The sequence below is a fragment of the Hypanus sabinus genome, chromosome 13 (genome assembly GCF_030144855.1).
Source record: "Hypanus sabinus isolate sHypSab1 chromosome 13, sHypSab1.hap1, whole genome shotgun sequence".
NCBI lineage: Eukaryota > Metazoa > Chordata > Chondrichthyes > Myliobatiformes > Dasyatidae > Hypanus > Hypanus sabinus.
The window spans coordinates 5934440-5955434 of NC_082718.1; the positions used below are offsets into that span (position 1 = coordinate 5934440).

General features: G+C 43.2%; 1 protein-coding gene across 3 annotated transcripts in view; it reads left to right on the forward strand.

The window, feature by feature from the left end:
* cax1 (cation/H+ exchanger protein 1) overlaps window positions 1–20995 on the forward strand; it is a 62659-nt gene that overhangs the window by 20632 nt on the left and 21032 nt on the right. For all 3 annotated transcript variants that reach the window (XR_009515302.1, XM_059987035.1, XM_059987034.1), the window contains 5 exons: window positions 7483–7544; window positions 8333–8473; window positions 9975–10160; window positions 14558–14660; window positions 16931–17072. Coding sequence is in view for 2 of the 3 variants with exons in the window: in XM_059987035.1 (XP_059843018.1) it covers window positions 7483–7544; window positions 8333–8473; window positions 9975–10160; window positions 14558–14660; window positions 16931–17072 (634 nt within the window). In the remaining variant the exon portion in view is untranslated. The remainder of the gene's footprint in view (window positions 1–7482; window positions 7545–8332; window positions 8474–9974; window positions 10161–14557; window positions 14661–16930; window positions 17073–20995) is intronic.

Below are 20995 nucleotides of genomic sequence, written 5' to 3' on the forward strand. Positions count from 1 at the left end.
AGGATGCAGGAAAGGTTTCCTTTTGATGACTCTTCCATGAAGGTTGTATTTGTGCAGGTGTCACTGCACAGTAGAACAGTGCACCACCACTCCAGAGTCTGCTAAATCTTTCAAGTGGGGGTTTTGATTTGCCTTTCTAGCAATCCTACAAGCAGTTCTCTCTGAAAGTTTTCTTGGTCTTCCAGACCTCAACTTGACTTCCACTGTTCCTGTTAACTGCCATTTCTTAATCACATTACAAACTGAAGAAATGGCTACCTGAAACTCATTGCTGTCTTCTTATAGCCTTCTCCTGCTCTGTGGACATCGTTTATTTTGATTTTCAGATTGCTAGGCAGCAGCTTAGAGGAGCCCATGGCTGCTGATTGTTGGGACAAGGTTTGAGGAGTCAGGGTATTTATAAAGCTTTGAAATTTGCATCACCTGGCCTTTCCTAACGATGACTGTGAACAAGCCATAGCCCTGACAAGCTAATTAAGGTCTGAGACCTTGGTAAAAGTTATCTGAGAGCTCAAATCTCTTGGGGGTGCCAAACCTTTGCATGGTGCTCCTTATTTTCACTCTAAAATTGTACAAAACAAAAATAATACACTTAGCTTGCTTAGAATTGTTGAAAAGAATGTTTCATCTTTGACTTTTGGAAATCAGTTCATCTTCTACTCACTTAACTATTGACAGTAACTGAAATTTTGAGCAGGGGTGCCCGAACTTTTGCATGCCGCTGTAGATCTTCCTTGAGCTGACTGGTAAGTTCTCCCTTGCATTTTGATCCTCTTTTGGGGAAACGCTAACCCTGTTGTACAGATGAACAAATACAAATTTATCATTCAATTCTTTCTACAGAATATTAACCTGCTTTTCATGTTGGATATAGTATGCTATCTCACCCATTATGTCCAGATTTGGAAGAGTATGCCGTCTTTTTTATTCTTCCCCACCCCTCATGATTTAAGACAATGGAAGAACAGCTTCTCGAGTCCAGTGGGCGTTTGCTAGTCTCCAGATATAAAGCCTAGATTTAATTCCCAATTTACCTTGTTCTGAAAATTCCGAGTTCTGAAATTTGTCTATTCTGAGGGAGTGGTCCAACGCAGTACCTTGAAAATTAATCCTCATTTCTCTCTAGCTCTTATGCAAATTTGGCTTGATAACTGAACACAGCATTAAGATTATTGTTCCCTTTTTAAAACCCCCCGTGGACTGTTGTTCCTCTTTTTATGGTCTCTAGTTCTGTTCCTAATTATAGAATGCAAGCTTTAATTGCCTCTGAAAATGGATTTCCCCTTACTTCATCTTAGGTTTGTATAACATTATATTTGACTTGTGTCTCAATGTAGACATCTTAATGTGGTTGGCGTCTTCTAAATTTAGTAAAGCACTTGGCCTCTAGCCTCCTGATTAATTTGATAATACTTCTTTCTTTAATGTTCTGTTATTAGTTTATGTTCATTTGATTAAAAGGCAAATTTGGATGAAGGCTCCATCCTCAAGTGCAAGCCTACATTTTCTGTGCCGCGTGTGGCTTGCCTCCTCCATCCCTGGTCATTCGCTTCAAATGCCAATCATCTTTGTCCTTAGTACTATCCGCAGTCACAGCTGGAAGTCTGTGCTGTTGGTTGAAGATTTACAGTGCCTTGTAAAAGATTCCACCTTCATCCCTTTGTCCACATAAATGAGTATTATAACAGGGATTTACCAATCTAACTGAGAATTTTTATTTGTGAATCACATAATCCTTTTTTCCCCAGAAGTAGAGCCCAAAAAAGGGAAAATTTTAAAGCAAAAATACTAAAAATTCAAAAACGGAAATGTCAGCAATTCAAAAGTATTCATCTCCCTTTGCTCAATACTTAGTCGAACCACTTCTCACAGCTATTGCATTTTCTTGGGTAAGTCTGTATTAGCATTGCAAAATGTTGGGGAGCAGCGGTGGACAGCAATCGAGGTCTTGTCAGAAATGCTTGATTGGGTTAAGATCGATACCCTGACTGGGCCACTCAAGGATATTAATTTTCTTCATCTGAAGCCATTCCATGGTTGTTCTGACAGTGTGCTTTGACTTTACTCCCCAGTGTAAGCTTTCTGGCAGAGGCTGTAGGCTTTTATCCAGGATCTGGAAAAGCGGTCAGTGAGTGATTGGGCCAGTGAAGGAGTGGAGATTTGAGGCTTTGACTCGAGAGATTCTGGCAGTTTTGGCAGTTGGACTGTGCAATCAAGTAAATCAAGATTTGAATAGCTCAGCAGAAAGCTGTTGATTAGACAATCAAGATTGGAATAGCTCAGACTCAGCAGAAAGCAGCTGATTGGGCAGTCGAGGTCAGGTGACCAAGCAGTTTGAAAAGCTCAAACAAATAAATAGAGGGTTACGTCAAGCGGAGTGGCCTGTAGAAAGCGGCCAGTGAGTGAGTGGGCCAGTGAAGGAGTGGAGATTTGAGGCTTTGACGAGAAGAGGTTGAGGACGAGCTTCACTCCAAGTGAGTTAAGGCCGGGTAAGTTCCTTTCAAAGGAGAAAGTTTTAAAAGTTGAAGCAAGTATTGGGTAGGTCATGGCAGCTGAAATCGGCCCCGTGGTTTGTTCATCCTGCAGCATGTGGGAAATCAGGGATACTTCCAGCGTCCCTGACGACTATGTGTGCAGGAAGTGTGTCCAACTGCAGCTTCTGGCAGACCGCATTGAGCATCTGGAGCTGCGATTGGATTCATACTGGAGCATCCGCGATGCTGAGAAAGTCGTCAATAGCACGTTCAGTGAGTTGGCCACACCACAGGTAAAGGCTACACAGGCAGAAAGTGAAGGGGTGGCCACTAGACAGCGTAGCAGTAGGCAGGTAGTGCAGGAGTCCCCTGAGGTCATCTCCCTCCTAAACAGATGTACTGTTTTGGATACTGTTGGGGGAGATGTCTCATCAGGGGAAGGCAGCAACAGTCGAGTTCATTGCCCCATAGGTGGTTCTGCAGCACAGGAGGGAAAGAAAAGGAGTGGGAGAGCTATAGTGATAGGGGATTTGATTGTAAAGGGAATAGATAGGCGTTTCTGCGGCCGCAAATGAGACTCCAGGATGGTATGTTGCCTCCCTGGTGCAAGGGTCAAGGATGTCTCTGAGAGGCTGCAGGACATTCTGGAATGGGAGGGTGAACAGCCAGTGGTTGTGGTGCACATAGGTACCAATGATATAGGTAAAAAACGGGATGAGGTCCTACAAGGTGAATTTTGGGAGTTAGGAGATAAACTAAAAAGTAGGACCACAAAGGTAATAATCTCTGGATTACTACCAGTGCCACGTGCTAGTCAGAGTAGAAATAGGATATTTCAGATGAACACGTGGCTTGAAAAATGGTGCAAGGGGGAGGGATTCAAATTTCTGGGGCATTGGAACCAGTACTGAGGGAAGTGGGACCGGTATAAACAGGACGGTCTGCACCTGGGCTGGACTGGAACCAATGTCCTAGGGGGAGTGTTTGCCACTGCTGTTCAGGAGGCTTTAAACTAATGTGGCAGGGGGATGGGAACAAGTGCAGAGAGACAGAGGGGTGTAAAATGAGAGTAGAAGCAAAAAGTAGTAAGGTGAAAAGTAAAAGTGGCAGGCAGGCAAATCCAGGGCAAAAAGCAAAAAGAGCCACTTTTCAACATAATTGTATAAGGGCTAAGAGTGTTGTAAAAACAAGCCTGAAGGCTTTGTGTGTCAATGCGAGGAGCATTCGTAACAAGGTGGATGAATTGAATGTGCAGATAGTTATTAATGAATGTGATATAGTTGGGATCACAGAGACATGGCTCCAGGGTGACCAAGGATGGGAGCTCAACATCCAGGGATGTTCAATATTCAGGAGGGATAGACAGGAAAGAAAAGGAGGTGGGGTAGCATTGCTGGTTAGAGAGGAGATTAACACAATAGAAAGGAAGGACATTAGCCTGGAGGATGTGGGATCGATATGGGTAGAGTTGCATAACACTAAGGGGCAGAAAATGCTGGCGGGAGTTGTGTACAGGCCACCTAACAGTTGTAGTGAGGTTGGGGATGGCATTAAACAGGAAATTAGAAATGCGTGCAATAAAGGAACAGTAGTTATAATGGGTGACTTCAATCTACATATAGATTGGGTGAACCAAATTAGTAAGGGTGCTGAGGAAGAGGATTTCTTGGAATGTATGCGGGATGGTTTTCTGAACCAACATGTCGAGGAACCAACTAGAGAGCAGGCCATTCTAGATTGGGTATTGAGCAATGAGGAAGGGTTAGTTAGCAATCTTGTGTGAGGCCCCTTGGGTAAGAGTGACCATAATATGGTGGAATTCTTCATTAAGATGGAGAGCAATATAGTTAATTCAGAAACAAAGGTTCTGAAATTAAAGAAGGGTAACTTTGAAGGTATGAGACATGAATTAGCTAAGATAGACTGGCAAATGATACTTAAGGTGTTGACGGTGGATATGCAATGGCAAGCATTTAAAGATCGCATGGATGAACTACAACAATTGTTCATCCCAGTTTGGCAAAAGAATAAACCAGGGAAGGTAGTGCACCCGTGGCTGACAAGGGAAATTAGGGATAGTATCAAGTCCAAAGAAGAAACATATAAATTAGCAAAAAAAAAAGCAGCACACCTGAGAACTGGGAGAAATTCAGAGACCAGCAGAGGAGGACAAAGGGCTTAATTAGGAAAGGGAAAAAAGATTATGAGAGAGAGCTGGCAGGGAACATAAAAACTGACTGTAAAAGCTTTTATAGATACGTGAAAAGAAAAAGATTAGTCAAGACAAATGTGGGTCCTTTACAGTCAGAAACAGGTGAATTGATCATAGGGAACAAAGACGTGGCAGACCAATTGAATAACTACTTTGGTTCTGTCTTCACTAAGGAGGACATAAATAATCTTCTGGAAATAGTAAGCAATCTTGTCATGTGAGGCCCCTTGGGTAAGAGTGACCATAATATGGTGGAATTTTTCATTAAGATGGAGAGTGACATAGTTAATTCAGAAACAAAGGTTCTGAACTTAAAGAAGGGTAACTTTGAAGGTATGAGAAGTGAATTAGCTAAGATAAACTGGCAAATGATACTTAAAGGGTGGATATTGAGCAATGAGGAAGGGTTAGTTAGCAATCTTGTGTGAGGTCCCTTGGGTAAGAGTGACCATAATATGGTGGAATTCTTCATTAAGATGGAGAGCCAGTGGATGTGGTATATTTAGATTTTCAAAAGGCTTTTGACAAGGTCCCACACAGGAGATTAGTGTGCAAACTTAAAGCACACGGTATTGGGGGTATGGTATTGATGTGGATAGAGAATTGGTTGGCAGACAGGAAGCAAAGAGTGGGAGTAAACAGGACCTTTTCAGAATGGCAGGCAGTGACTAGTGGGGTACCGCATGGCTCAGTGCTAGGACCCCAGTTGTTTACAATATATATTAATGATTTAGACGAGGGAATTAAATGCAGCATCTCCAAGTTTGCGGATGACACGAAGCTGGGCGGCGGTGTTAGCTGTGAATAGGATGCTAAGAGGATGCAGGGTGACTTGGATAGGTTAGGTGAGTGGGCAAATTCATGGCAGATGCAATTTAATGTGGATAAATGTGAGGTTATCCACTTTGGTTGCAAGAACAGGAAAACATTCTTATCTGAACGGTGGCCCATTAGGAAAAGGGGAGGTGCAACGAGACCTGTGTGTCATTGTACACCAGTCGTTGAAGGTGGGCATGCAGGTACGGCAGGTGGTGAAAAAGGCAAATGGTATGTTGGCATTCATAGCAAAAGGATTTGAGTACAGGAGCAGGGAGGTTCTACTGCAGTTGTACAAGGCCTTGGTGAGACCGCACCTAGAATATTGTGTCAGTTTTGGTTCCCTAATCTGAGGAAAGACATTCTTGCCATAGAGCGAGTACAGAGAAGGTTCACCAGATTGATTCCTGGGATGGCAGGACTTTCATATGAAGAAAGACTGGATCGACTAGGCTTATACTCACTGGAATTTAGAAGATTGAGGGGGGATCTTATTGAAACGTATAAAATTCTAAAGGGATTGGACAGGCTAGATGCAGGAAGATTGTTTCCGATGTTGGGGAAGTCCAGAACGAGGGGTCACAGTTTAAGGATAAAGGGGAAGCCTTTTAGGACCGAGATGAGGAAAAACTTCTTCACACAGAGTGGTGAATCTGTGGAATTCTGTGCCACAGGAAACAGTTGAGGCCAGTTCATTGGCTATATTTAAGAGGAAGTTAGATATGGTCCTTGTGGCTAAAGGGATCAGGGGGTATGGAGAGAAAGCAGGTACAGGGTTCTGAGTTGGATGATCAGCCATGATCATACTGAATGGCGGTGCAGGCTTGAAGGGCTGAATGGCCTACTCCTGCACCTATTTTCTGTGTTTCTATCTCTGTGCATAGCAGCAATCATCTTCCTGTCAATCCTGACCAAATCCCCCCTGCTGAAAAGCATCCCCAAGCACGATGTTACCTCCACCATACTTTACAGTAGGGATGGTGTTACCTGGCTGATGTGTGGTGTCAGATTTCTGCCACACACAATGCTCAGCGTGAGGCCAAAACGTTTCACACTAAGCTCATCCGACCACAAGACCTTCTTCCACATCATTACAGTATCTTCTAAGTGATGTTTTTCAAAACCTTTACAGGCAAGAATATGCTATTTTTAAGCCTGGGGTCCTTGCCACTCTTCCATAAAGACCCTTTTTTTGCAAGGCCTTGGAGATTGTGGAGCCATGAACTTCATCTCCAGTTACAGCCACTGGCTTCTGGCTTCACAGTCGCCTCTCCTACGAGTACCACTCTTCTCTGGTGACTAAGTTTAGTGGGGAAGCCTCCACTTGGCAGCGTGGCTCTGGTTTCAGATTTTTTCCACCTCTTCACAATGGACTGCTCTGAGCTGAGGGATGTTCAGTGTCTCTGAGATGGCCTTGTACCCTTCCTCAGATTTGTGCTTCACTATTACCATTTCCCTGACTTGTCTTGAATGTTCACTTTGGTTTGGTTTATTGAAAACAGGTGACCCTTCAATTTTCTGCATCAACAAATTGGGTGGGTTTGTAAGGTAATACAGTCTATCACAGCCAAAGAAAGTTAGTGTAGTAATTACAAAGGGGATGAATACTTCTTCAGTCTCTTAAATTTTGCTTTTAATTCTAGTAAATTGTTGACAGGTTTTGGAATTTTTCTTTTGATTTAACATGATGCATAATGATTTGTAGATTAGCTCAAAAATCCTACAATATATTTTAAATGTCGAAAACAAGATATTAAAATGTGGAAATAGTTGTGGTTGCTGAATACTTTTTCAAGGTGCTATACCCCAGTTAAAAGCTGATCTAAAACCGTTGGTATTCCTTTTAGAGCCGAGTGGTATTTTGTGTACGCCTTTGCCATCCTCCCCCACCCAGTCGCCTGGTGCTTTGCCTCTGTTCAGCCCTTGGTGGGGAGAAAGGTGCCATTTTAGGAAAGTAATACATTTCCATTTGCTTTCCAGGTAAATTGTGCTGCTGTCTTGCTGGATATTATTTCTGGCCATTTGGGAAGATAATTCAAAAGGTAGGAGCAGTTACTTATGGTGAACAGTATGAGCTGTTTTCAAGTCGTGTAATCCATAAAACCTGAATGCTTACAGGTCGAATGTGAACCAGGACGAAGTGAGGTGATTTTTGATTAAAATATTGTACAATGCATTTGGTTAGTTTGCATGGTATTGATTGTACTGAGTATTGTGTAGTCACATTACGGCAAAGTTCGTACAGTAAATGCAGGCATTTACAGGGGAAAAAGAAATAAAATAGAATTTTATTTAAAAAAACTGCATAAACAAAGACTGATGAACAACCAATGTACAAAAGAAGGCGAACTGTAGAAACAAATTTAAAAAAACTGAGAACATGAGTTGTAGAGGGCCCTTGAAAATGAGTCTGTATGTTGTCGTAAGAATTCAGAGCAGTGAATGTTGACATTAACCACGCCAGTTCAGGAGCCTGCTGGTTAGTAACTGTTCCTGAACCTGGTGGTGTGGGACCTGAGGTTTCGGTTCCACATGCCTGATGGTGGGAGTGAGGAGGTAGCGTGGCCTGGATGATGGGGTATTTGGTAAAAGATGCGCTTCGTGTAAATATACTCAGTGGTGGGGAGGGACAGGAAAATAGAGAGAGTGCAGAAGAGATTCAACAGGATGGAGGCTGCAGTTATCAGGAGAGTCTGGATAGTCAGGGTTTATTCTCAGTGTCTCTGCTGATACTATTAATGGTGGGGAGGGATGTGTATTCCTGTGCACTCAAATATAATTGGTAAGTTTTCAAAGTGGTTTCTGAGCTCCTTTTGTTTCCTTTTCAAAGCCATTCGTGAATCAGAGGAAAAGCAGTGTGCGATTTAATGGCGAGAGCACTCCTGAGGCAACTGCAGTGGAGACAACATCACTGCTCGGTGCCGTGGAAAGGACTCCTTCAGAGGCTCCGACAGTGGGAACAAAATACTGGGTAGATTGCCGTTAGCCTGCTTTTCTTACTCTTGTGAACCTTTTTACTTGGTTCTTGGATATGGATAAAAGTTTACACTGAAGTTCTACACTCTATTAGTTACACCTGTACACCAGCTCGTTACCGCAAATATTAAATCAGCCAATAATGTTTGCAGCAACCCAATGCATAAAAGCATGCAGACATGGTCAAGAGATTCAGTTGTTATTCAGACCAAACATCAGAATGGGGAATAAGTGTGATCTAAGTAACTTTGACCATGGAACGATTGTTGGTGCCAGACATTTCTCAGAAACTGCTGATCTCCTGGGATTTTCACACACAACATCACTGTCAGTAGAGTGGTGCAATAAACAAAATGAAACACCCAGTGAGTGGCAGTTCTGTGGGTGGAAGTGCCCGATAATGAGAGTAACGCAAGTGACCACATTACAACAGTGGTGTGCAGAAGAGCCCAACACATCGAACCTTGAAGCAGATGGGCTTCAGCAGCAGAAGACCACGAATATATGCTCCGTGGCCACTTTATTAGGTACAGGAGGTTCCTAATAAAGTGGCCGCTGAATTTTCCTATTTAACATGTTAATGTGTGTAACTCCGTATGAACTTGTTTTTAATGCATGGAGTCAGGAGATGATGTTGGATGTTTATGCAGCTTGAACGTTGTTTGACTGGACGGTAGAATGTCCAAGATAAGAGTTGAGCTGAGCTGTTGGGAAGGGGCACCGTTAGGGAACATTGTCAAGTGGTGCATCTCTCCAAAATGGAAAGTCTGTTCCCTTGTGAACATTTCAACCTGCTTTATTTATTCATCGTGGAACCGACCCTCCCGGCCCAACGAGCTGCACCGCCCAGCAGCCTACCAATTTAACCCCAGTCGAGCCACAGGACAATTTACAATGACCAATTAACCTGCTAACCGGAACGTCTTTGGACTGTGGGAGCAAACCCTGTTACAAGGAGGATGTACAGACTCCTTACAGAGACGTCAGAGTTAAACACCAAGCTCTGCCCCGAGTGCTAATAGTGTTGTGCTAACTGCTTTACTTCTGTTAGTTCCAATGATATGACACGTTGCTCCTTGCTCCTCTCCGATTAAAACAGTTGTTTGAATCTCTGCAGCTGTTTTCAGAATGTGTGTACAGCTATGCCGTGCTTTAACTCGCTTCTTTTTAAGCATGGACGTACAGTTTAGTAGTTGATGTTGCATTTGAGTCTTTTTTGTTAAGCCCATTATGCCTGCTGGGGTGTAGGCTGCCAACGGTAGCTAGCTAGAGCCCTCTGCCCTGGGCCAGTCATTCAGGCATTCCCAGGAGTAGCTCATCTGCTTGGTCTTCTGGAGCTTCTGCTGGTGTTGCTGTAGCACTGGGTTTTTACGGAATGCGGTTGCTAGCCCCATGTCCAACCCTGCTCATTTTGCAGCTGGGCTTGGAACTGTCCATAGCAGAGTTTAAATTCCATTACTTGACAAACTAATTTCTTTGTCTTGATTCACTTTCAGCACCGTCCTAGCACCTACGTGTGGCTTCTCCTGGGGTATCCACTGCTCACACTTGCCCATGGCCTGGCTTCCTTCATTGCCTGGATTTTGGTTGTCACCATCCCAATAGCCAAGCTAAACGGCAGAGCCATTACTGTCATCTTGCTAATACACCCCGAGCAGCTTCAGATCAGAACTTCCAAGAGGGTAAGAATCTTGTTGGCAGTGCACAGTATCTCTTTGTCACCAGGAAATTTACATGCTGTGTCATTTAACAACTAGAACTTAAGGCAAAAGGAGGAGCTTTAGGGAACATCCTTCGTATTTAAATAAGAGTCTGCAGGTGCTGGAAATATGAAATGGCATCCTGATGGAAACTTGCAGCAAACGTAGAGAAAGCCAGTTACAGTCTCAGGTCCATGACCTTTTATCAGAAGCAGGAAATGAGTAGTTGTGGAGAACTAAAGGGGGGGATTATGCAGATAGTGGCGTGAAGGTTCTGGGGGAGGGTTGGGTTGGAATGTGAATTAGGCTGTGGTGGGGTGAGCCCTGGAACTGAGATGCACGTTGTGCTGTGAGGGCAGGGCAGGGCTCCATCTCGTGGTTTCAGGGGAAGATGCTGAGAGAAGGGATTGCTGTTTATGGAGATGGGAGAGTGAACCAGAATGTTGTGGAGGGGGTTGGTGGGCAGTCCCTTTGGAGATGTTAAAATAGCCTATTTGAAGACGGAAAGAGTTCACGCAGAGTCTGAGCTTTACCTTCAGAACAGACTTTCTCTTTTTTACAAGCTGACATCAACAGGGGAGTTGGTTTTCCTGGAATGAATACTCTCTGATCCAAAGTGTGCATTATTCTGTTTTCCCCTGTATCTCTACTCCACCTTTGGCACCAGAATATGTGGTGACACTTACAGGCTGTCCCTATCACACTGTTAATACAAACGACACACTTCACAGTATATTTCAATGTACATGTGTTAAGTCAATAAATCTGAAGCTATTCCACAAGTGCTGTGTGTACAAAGAGCCCCTTGCAATGTCAGGCTCTGTACCTGAGTGTTCCATAAGCAGTCACTGGTTTTACCCTCATGTACACAGGCAAGCTTCCACCCTGGAGTTTATGGGGTGGTTGTTGGCCGGTAACCAGATGTGGGTTTCTCTTGGCTCACTTTAGCCTGCAGTGTGTGGTTCATCCATGTTCAGACTTCCTCTCCCTGGTGCAGAGTTCCCCCCCACCTCTCTGTTACAGGATCACACCCCTGTTCTCTCCTACAGTGCTACAGAGTCCAATCACTCCTCCCTACTACACTGATCATGGCAGTTCTTTCAAGATGGCAGAGATTGCAGACGGAAATCTCAACATCAAATGGGCAGATCAAAGCTGTAACTAGGAGAAGCAATGTGGGTCGTAACTATGCCTGTCTGTTAGTGGGATATGTGAAATTGTCCTTATTTCATTCGTTCTTTCGTGCAATATTCCCCTTCAATATTTGATGACTCTTGGGCACAGCTTACTGCTTTCGCACACAATGTGGACATTTTACCACCTTTAGCTGCCAGTTTCCAGCCTGTGCTTGCAACCTTTACTCTAATTCTTTGTGTTCTTAACTGCAACAGTTCCCAACCTGGGATCCACAGACCCCTCAACTGAGCTAGGGGTCCATGACATAACAAAGGTTGGGAGCCCTTGTCCTAAAGTCTCTCTCTAGGTCAGTGACCAACATCACTCAAAGCCCTTTGACTCCACAGCTGCATTGACTGTGACTCCCATCCTCCGTCCAGTACGGAATCCGTTCCATCTTACCTGTTCTGATGACATTTTCTGGTCAGTGCTCCTGTGACGTCTTCCATTTCCCTTAACCATGGCTATGTCACCTCTGCCCTCACCACACACTATAATATCGAATTTCCCTTGCCCCCTTCTTTACCCTTCCACTGTGCAAGTGAAGCAGTGACGTTTCAATTTCTAATTTAGTGTGTGTTGACTTTGCTATTTGTGATTTCACTAAGTAAAAGAAGTTTTGATGATTACTTTGCAGAACTCATTGCTGTTTGAATTAACCATGGTGACATGAAGCGTCTGGTCGCCTGTCAGTTTTGATTACCTTTCCCACTCCCGCAATGATCTGCCTTTTACCTCTTGTACCATTCAACTGAATCCAGCAGCTTCTCATGTCATGATAGGCACTGTCTCAGTTTCCCAATCTTAGTTCCTGCTGCCCTGACCTGAACGTTAACTTTGCTTCTCTCTGCATTTGCTGCCTCATCTCCAACATTTTCTGTTTTATATTGAGAGTTTTCCTCTGTCTGTGCCAGTGTCCAACTCAAAAGAAATAAGTGACCCTGCAGACTGTAACATCAAAACAGCGAGCTGTTGGTCTCCCCTCTTGCTGTGGCAGGAGCGTTACCTCTCTTTCCCCCCCCCCCCCCCCCGTGATGTCAGAGTGTTCAGATGGTTGGTAGTTTTTGATCATCCTCTCTTGGAGGCTTGTTATTGTGTGATGGGGGGGGGGGCTGATGCGTTTGCTGATGTTTGTGTGTGGGAGGAGGGGTAAGATTTTTCTGTCTGTAATTCCTTGTGTGGGTTTTTCCTTTGTGGTTGTCTGTGACAAGTAAGAATTTCAGGTTGTACACTGTATACGTTCTCTGATATTGTGTTGAACCTCTACTTGGGTGACTGATTTGGCAGTAGATGCGGTGTTTGCACTGAGGCAAATTAAATCATTGCTTTTAGATGTCAGCAGAAAGTTTGCTCGTATTTGTATATGTGGTATCCAGTATCAGCTGAAGTAATGGCCCATCTGCTCCTGAATTTACAGATTAGTATGGTTGTTTCTGTAGAGTTGGCCAGTCTGTTTCTGATTGTCTATTCAACCTAATTAAGAGCAGGTAGCAAACAGCATCTTGTTAGATCTGTGCATTATTTTGAAAGTTTGACTTTTAAGTTTGTTTAAATTAGCTCGTCTACCTTTCCTGATCTGTCTCACTGGAGCTTTCTTGAAGTTACAGAGATTTCCAATGGCTCTGAGCCAATTTAGCAAAAAGCAATTTATTCAGATCTGTCGATTAGCTTCATTGAAAGTTGTATTTTCCATTAGTGTCTTTAATACAACAAAATGCTTCAGGGTGCATAATGGAACTACTTTAAAATATTTTGACAGGGGAGCCATATCAGATACTGAGTTAAGTTAGGCAGTGGAAGATTTTAAGGAGAATTAGGCAGCAGGGTTAGTTAGATTTCAGAATTTGGAGTCCTCACATGATGAGTTGAGTGAAGCCAAGGTTAAAATAGATTTTGTTACACTGGGAGGCTGGAGAAGGAGGGAGAGATACTTTGATGGTTTGGAAATTGATTTTTAAAATGAAAGCTTCAACACTCATGATCCCTTCTGACTGTTGGAACAACTGGTTCTGGTCTCTGATATTATCACCAAACCCGGACTAATCCAGGACCCTTTTGGCTACAGTTGGTCCAAAATCAAATGGCAGCTATTAGTGCAACAAAGTCCCTGGTTGCTGGTCCCTGCTAACTTTATGTAAGAGCAATTTGCCTGGTACAGCTTCGTTATCCTCTCCCTGTAGTCGTGTAATGTCTTTGCTTTCAGATATTCATCTGGCTTCTTGTTCTATACTGGCACTGAATCTGCCTATACAGTGTACTGTAGACCCTGTCACTGGCTGGGGAGCTGAGGTGAGGCAGGGCTGGGATTTTTTTCCAGTGTTGTTTATGGTTCTTTTACTAATCGCAATCCTTTAATGACCTTTAGTTCTGGATTCCCCTGCCGGTGGGAGAAATCCTATTCTGTTGCCTATGTTTTACCTAACACTTGTGTGGGATTCCTTGAAGGTGATCTTGCCGGTTGAGTCGGGTACGGAAAGCAAATGTAGTGCTAGTGTTCATTTTGAGAGGACAGGTGTGATGCCGAAACTTTGGCCAAACTGCACTTGGACTATTGTCAGCAATTTCGGGCCCCTTATCTAGAAAGGCATTTGCTGATGTTGGAGATAGTTCAGAGGAGGTTCATGCAAATGATCCTGAGACGGAGAGGGTTGTTATATGAGGAGAGTTTGATGGCTCTGGGTCTGCACACACTGGAGTTTAGAGGAATGGGGGCGGGATTTCATTGAAACCTACGGAATATTGACGTACCTAGATAGAGGGAACATGAAGAGGATGTTTCCTATAGTAGGGGATGTTAGGACCAGAGGGCACAGCCTCAGAATATGAGGACGTCCCTTTAAAACAGGTGAGGAGGAATTTCTTTAGCCAGAGGGTGATGAATCTGTGGATTTCTTTGCCACAGATAGTTGTGGAGACCAAGTCATTGGGTATATTTAAAATGGAGGTTGATGTGCTCGGGATTCGTCAGGATGTCAGAGGTTACAGGGAGAAGGCAGGAGAATGTAGTTCAGAGGGATAATAAATCATGATGGAATATCAGAGCAGACTCAATGGGCCAAATGGCCTAATTCTGCTCCTAATCTTGTGGCCTTATGGCTTAAACACATAACAAGAGGTACAGCCCAGTATGGTTGATACAATAGATATTTGTGTTGAAAGGTCCATCTGAACTGATTTTCTGTTGTCCCACTCCCCACCCTCAGACTGATGTCTCACCGGATGGAGAAGTGGTCCTTTGTTGTTACCGCGCTATGAATCTTTACTATTACAAGTATACCGTGATTGGTATGAATGTGTTTGCTGTGAGTATCCTTTCATTCATTAAGGTCAGAAGAGTACCATTGCTGAATACTTTGAAGTAGAATTTCTTTCTTTCTTTTTAAATATTTTTATTAATTTTTGAACAAACATAAGAAGAAAACCAGCAAATACAGAGAGCTTGAGAGTACATAATTAATAAGGCTGGAATGCAAATACAAACAGTTAATAACACAGATATAATAATCTCCCAAACTCATACTGTATTTACAAAAATAAAACCCCCTCCGCTCAAAAAAACAACAGCTTACCTAACCGACTTGGGCTATTGTATTATATCAGGTATACACAGTAGTGTCAATAACGCCACACCTCTATCCAGATAACTAAAGGTGATCAGAAAAAGGTTTGGGAAAGGTCAGTTTAACTCATGTTGGATAAATGGTCTCCAGATTTCTTCAAATTTGACTGAAGGGTCAAAAATGACACTTCTGATTTTTTCTAAACTCAAACAGGATATAGTTTGGGAAAACCATTGGGGGATTAATGTCTTTCCAGTTCAGTAGAATAGATCTTCAAGCCATTAGTGTGACAAATGCAATCATCCACTGAGCTGAGGGGATAAACAACTGTTATCCACCATTGGTAAGCCAAAATTTGCAGTAATAGGATGAGGTCGCAAACTAATACTCAAAACTGTTGAAGTGATACCAAAAATATATTTCCAGTGTTTTTGCAAGCAAGGACAAGACCAAAACGTGGGTCAAAGAGGCTACTTCAGAATGGCATCTGTCAAAGTGAAAATAGAATCAAGCAAGTTTGTCCTTGGACGTATGGGCCCTATGTACCACCTTGAATTGAATTGCATGTTTGGCACAAATAGAAGAGGAGTTAACTAACTGTAAAATTTTCTCCCATTTCTCTGTAGGTAAGGGACATTGAAGTTCTTTTTCACATTCATTCTTAATTTTATCTGACATCCCTGGCTGTATTTTCATGATCATATTATAAATGACGGCTATTAAGCCCTTTTGATAGGGATTTAAACCTAAAAAATTTTCCGTAATGTCAATTGGGCATGAATTTGGAAAGGACTGTAACGTATTATTCAAAGAATTTCTAATTTGTAAATATCTATAAAAATGGGCTCTAGGCAGATTATATTTATTAGGCAACTGTTCAAAGGACATGAAACAATTATCTAAAAATGTCACAAAAACATGTTATACCCCTCATTTTCCATAGCACAAAGGCTTGATCCGTAACAGAGGGCTGAAAAAGGAAGTTAGATATAATAAGGCTTGATAAGATGAACTTATTCAAACCAAAAAATTTATAGAATTGAAACCATATTCATAATGTATATTTAACTATAGGGTTAGTCATTTGTTTATTCAGTTTGGAGAGGATAAAAGGGAAGCAAAGATCCAGTAGAATTTGAATTACTTTGAGCTGAATGCTAATTGTGCACATTTAGAGTCCCCAAATTATCCCACTCCATTGCTTAGTGTTGGCCAGTAAGCCGGTCAGCACAGTTGATCGGTTCAGTAAAATTCATCGACCACCACCCTGGGGAGGTAATCATCAAACTTGTTCAAACTATGTGCTGCACTAACTTTTTTGGTGAAAAATATTATCTGCACAAGTAGAAATAATCGTTTCATTAATTTTTTTTTACTGAGATGAATACTCTGTGATCAAATAAGGAAAACCCCAAATGGTTTTAATAAAACTTGAAGCCTAGCAGTAGTTTTGGAAAGCTTATGAGGTGAGTTTTGAGAAATCTGTTGCCTTTTTACTGCTAAGGAATGCCACTGGCCACAGTGGCCAGCTGTTGTTGGGGAGTGGCTCTCTGTCGATGTTCAGAACTTTTCCTCTATCGGAAGCAGATTTAAGTCTGTCTCTGCTCCACCACAATATGATTCATCACTTTGAGAGACTTTTTATTCTTCATTCTATTAATAAAGCAGTAAATTGTGCAAGCATGCTGCACGGTCAAGCCTTGCAGCTTACAGCTTGCACTGCTTGTGTAGTCTAGGTCTTACAGTTTAAACTGTACACAGCTTGAAAAGGCTCAACTAATTTCCATTCAGCTTCTGAGTACCATGGTCAGTGATTAATATCTATAGATGACTGTTTTTCTCAGGCTTTCTTGTTGCCGAGAGATGCCACCAGCATCACTCTACTCGAATTTTAGAATCAATTCTTAGTTAGAAGCAAATTTGAATCTGCCTCCATGCCACTGAAATGTGGATTCTTGAATCTGAGAGACTTTGCCCTGTTTATTTATCTGATTATTTCCTTAACTGGCTCTTCAGATCTGCTTCCTTTAGTAGTAGTTGCTCTGGTTTTGGGGTATGCTGACACAGAGAATCACTATGCCAGTTCACCGGTCAAGTTTGCTCTATCGATCCTGGCAATAATCCCCCTGTCCTACTACATTGGGATGGCCATCGCCAGGTAAGCACAACTTTGTTTTACTTTTGGTATCTCCTCCGAGGAACAGGCCATGTGGGCAAACCTGTCCCATTCTGTTTCATATTACCCCTCTTGCGGCCAGTTTCCCCCCAACCTTCCCCAACCCCTCTCCTACATCATCCCTGGTATTCCCTCTTTATCTGCACGTTCTTCCGCATAAATCAGGAAGATTGGGTGACTCACAGAGTGGCTGCTGTTCTTTATGGGAGAGCTGTCATAGACATGTTTGAATTAACATACAAATAATGTAAATTGGTTATTTGGTTTTGGAATATTAAGTATTCAGAGAGTGACTATTAGATTCAAACGTCACAAAGCAGGCACGGCAGTGATTGTACTGTTAGGAGTTTGATCAGGTTTGGTATGTCAGGAAGGACAGTAAATTCTGCAGCTGTACAGTGGAGAGCAGTCAGACCGGCTGCATCACGGCCTGGTATGGAGGGTGCAAAGTGCAGCATTGATGGAGGCTCTAGGCTCAGCCAGCTCCAGCACAGACTCTGGTCTTTCCACTGTCCAGGGCATTGTCCAAAGGTGGTGCCTGAGGAAGAAGCATCCATCTTGAAGGCTGCCCACCATCCAGAGCATACCCCCGATCACCCATGTTATCGGAACAACAACTTCCCCTCGCTGAACGGTCCATGAAAACTACCTCAGTATTCCGCTTTTGCATTACTTATTTATTTCATTTTAATAGTAACCCACAGTATTTTTATCTTGCTTTGTACTGTTGCCACAAAATAACAAGTGCCATGAGGTACATCAGTGATAATAATTCTGATTCTGAAACCCGGTGAGCAGATGGTGCAGATTTCTAAGCTGTCCATCTACTACCTTCCCCAACGTCTTAGAAAGCATTTTTTCCTTGGGTAACTTGCGGCTCATCCTGGGACTGCCTGCAGAATGAGTGTGGGAAAGAACGTGCTGGGGTAGGATGGAAAACCACAATGGATAAGATGAACTCCTCTCCGGTTTCTTGCCACAGTGGAAGTCATTCAGAATAATAAACGTGAACAGCTAGAAACACTCAGCCGGTCAGGCAGCTGAGGAACAGATTCAGATTCAACGCCCGTCGTTAGAACTGAACAACAGAACAACTGTTGTTTTCCAGTAGCTGACAAGGTAAAGAGGAAGTTCAAAGTAAGTTTTTTTTAACATCATAGTACATGTATGTCACCATATACGATCCTGAGATTAATCTTCTTATGGGCATACTCAATAAGTCTTTAGAATAATAACTAAAACAGAGGATGCAGCCAACCGTTAGTGTAGGAGGGTCTCACAGAGACACAAGTCAGGGTGGTGTGGTGGCCGACTGTTGGCTTTGGATCAGTGCTGGGCACTGAATGTAGTTGCTTCTCGAGGTGATCGACCTGTCTCAGTTTGGTTTATCCGGTGCAGAGGAGACCACAGTAGGACCACAGAATGGGTTACACAAGATTGAAAGAAATGCAGGTGAATCAGTACCACATCTGAAAGGTTTGTCTGTGTTCCTGGATGTTGGGAAGGGAAGGGACGGGGTTAAAGGTTGGGTGTTGTACCTCCTCTGGTTGCATGGGAAAGTACTGTACGACGAAGAGTGGCAGGCAGGGGAGCAATACTGCTAGGTAGTGGAATGTGGCTCAGTAATGTATGTCTCAGTGTATGGGACTGGGACAAGAAGCTGGAAATGATTTGTCCCCCTTCTGTCTGTGTTCAATAATCTCTAATAAAGCCTGACATTTGAAAGGGTGCAGTCAGGATCTTATTATTGTCGGTAAAATCTCCCAACGCTTGTTTCCAGTTACAAAGTATATATTTTTTAAAAACCCTCGATTTACACCCCCAGTGCCAATCGAAGAACTGAAGGGAGCATTCCTTGGGCGTCCTGTAGCAATGCTGTCCGCAATGAGAAGATGCATTGGGAAGACTGGATTGATCACTTTTCAAACATAATGGAAACTCTGTGAGAAGTCCAGCAGGAAGTCAGAACACACTGTGTAACTTTACAGTCTTTAATTCACATTGCCTCACCTGTCCTGATTCTGTCAGAGAAAACGCAACCATCACGTCCTCTTCCATGATATTTGCTCCACAATTAAAGTGAAGCTACCTTACTCCTTCCTACCATGGAAATATTTGTAAATGGATCTAATTTCCAGTGACGTCAGTGGCTGGTTTTTTCGCCAAAGGTTTTTTCCTTGCTATCACTTTCCAGTGGGCTAGTTTGGGAATTGCCCAAAGAAATCTCAACACCCCTATTTCAACCGGTTTAAGATCTTGTGGCTTGTTCTCTGGCTTTCTTGGAATCCTCTAGACTACTCTAGGCCATGGAGGGGGAGATGATATCACAGTACTAGTCTCTGGCAGTCCTGGCATCTTCTAGAATCTATTCTAGGCCATGGAGGAGATTGTATGGATCTATTTCTTTTAAATCAATAACCCCCCCCCCCCCCCGGCACTATGTATTGATCTGTTGTCTATGCATGTGTATTGTTCTCTGTGTCTCTCTCCCCAATGTGAAGACACCAGTTAAAACAACCTCCCGCGCACGAGCCTTTCTGTGCTCAGATACAACAAATTGGTAATGAGTACAAACCAGAATATCAGAAAATACCACGAAATGCACCGACAGTTATGGGACGCAACAGAGAGAGTTAAACTATGCGAGAAAGCTGAACGCCCCGTGAGTAACAGTGAGAGACGTGCTGAAGTTAAAGTGAAAATAATGAGGCAATGGCTTCATTTCGGGAAGTTGACGAATTTGATAACACTAATGAAGACTGGAAGAGTATTGTATATCAAGAGGTTGAACTGTATTGTCATGCAGACAATGTGGAGCCCCTACACTTCTTAGCTTAATGAGCCCAAGGACGTACAATCTCTCACAACCTAGTAAACCCTGCAAAGCCAGCAAGCAAGACATTTAACAAAATTGTTACAATTTTTTAAAAATCTACTTTTTATTATTTATTCATTTATGGGATGTGGGTGTCACCAGTTAAGCCAGCGTTTATTGCCCATCCCTAATTGCCCTTGAGAAGGTGGTAAATAGCTGCCTTCAGTGCTGTTAGGGAGGGAATTCCATGATCTTGACCCAGCAGCAATGAAGGAACAGCGATATGTTTCCAAGTCAGGATGGAGAGTGACTTGGAGGGGGATTTCCAAGTGGTGGTGATCCCAGGTATCTGCTGTTCTCGTCCTTCTAGGCGGTAATGGTTGTGGGTCTGGAAGGTGCTGCCTTAGGAACTTTGGTGTGTTGTTGCATTGCATCTTGTAAGTCGTACACACTGCTGAGACTGTGCATCGATGGTGGGGGGATTGGATGCTTGTGGAAGGGGTACCAATCAAGGGAGCTGCCTTGTACTGGATGGTGTCAAGCTTCTTGAGTGTTGATGGTCAAAATGACAATAAAAGTGACGACTTGATGGAGCTGCACTCATCCAGGCGAGTGGCGAGTATTCCATTACAATCCTGACCTGAGCCTTGTAGATGGTGGACAGGCTTTGGGGAGTCAGGAGGTGAGTTCCACGCCACAGGATTCCTAGCCTTTGACTGCTCTTTTTACACCTCTAGACCAGTTCAGTAGCCTGTCAATGGTAGCCCCCAGGATGTTGATAGTAGAGGATTCAGTGATGGTGATGCCACTGAATGTTGAGGGACAATCGTTAGAGCCTCTCTTGTTGGAGATGGTCATTGTCTAGCTTGAATGTTACCTGTCACTTATCAGCCCAAAACCCAGATATTGTCTAGGCCCTGCTGTGTTTGGATATGAACTGCTTCACTGACTGAGGAGTCACAAATGGTGCAGAACATCGTGCATCCCCACGGAAAGAAGTTCATGGATGAAGCAGCTGAAGATGGTTCGGACACTTCCCTGAGGAACTCCTGCAGTGATGTCCTGAGGACTTGAGCCCTAAACCACTGGT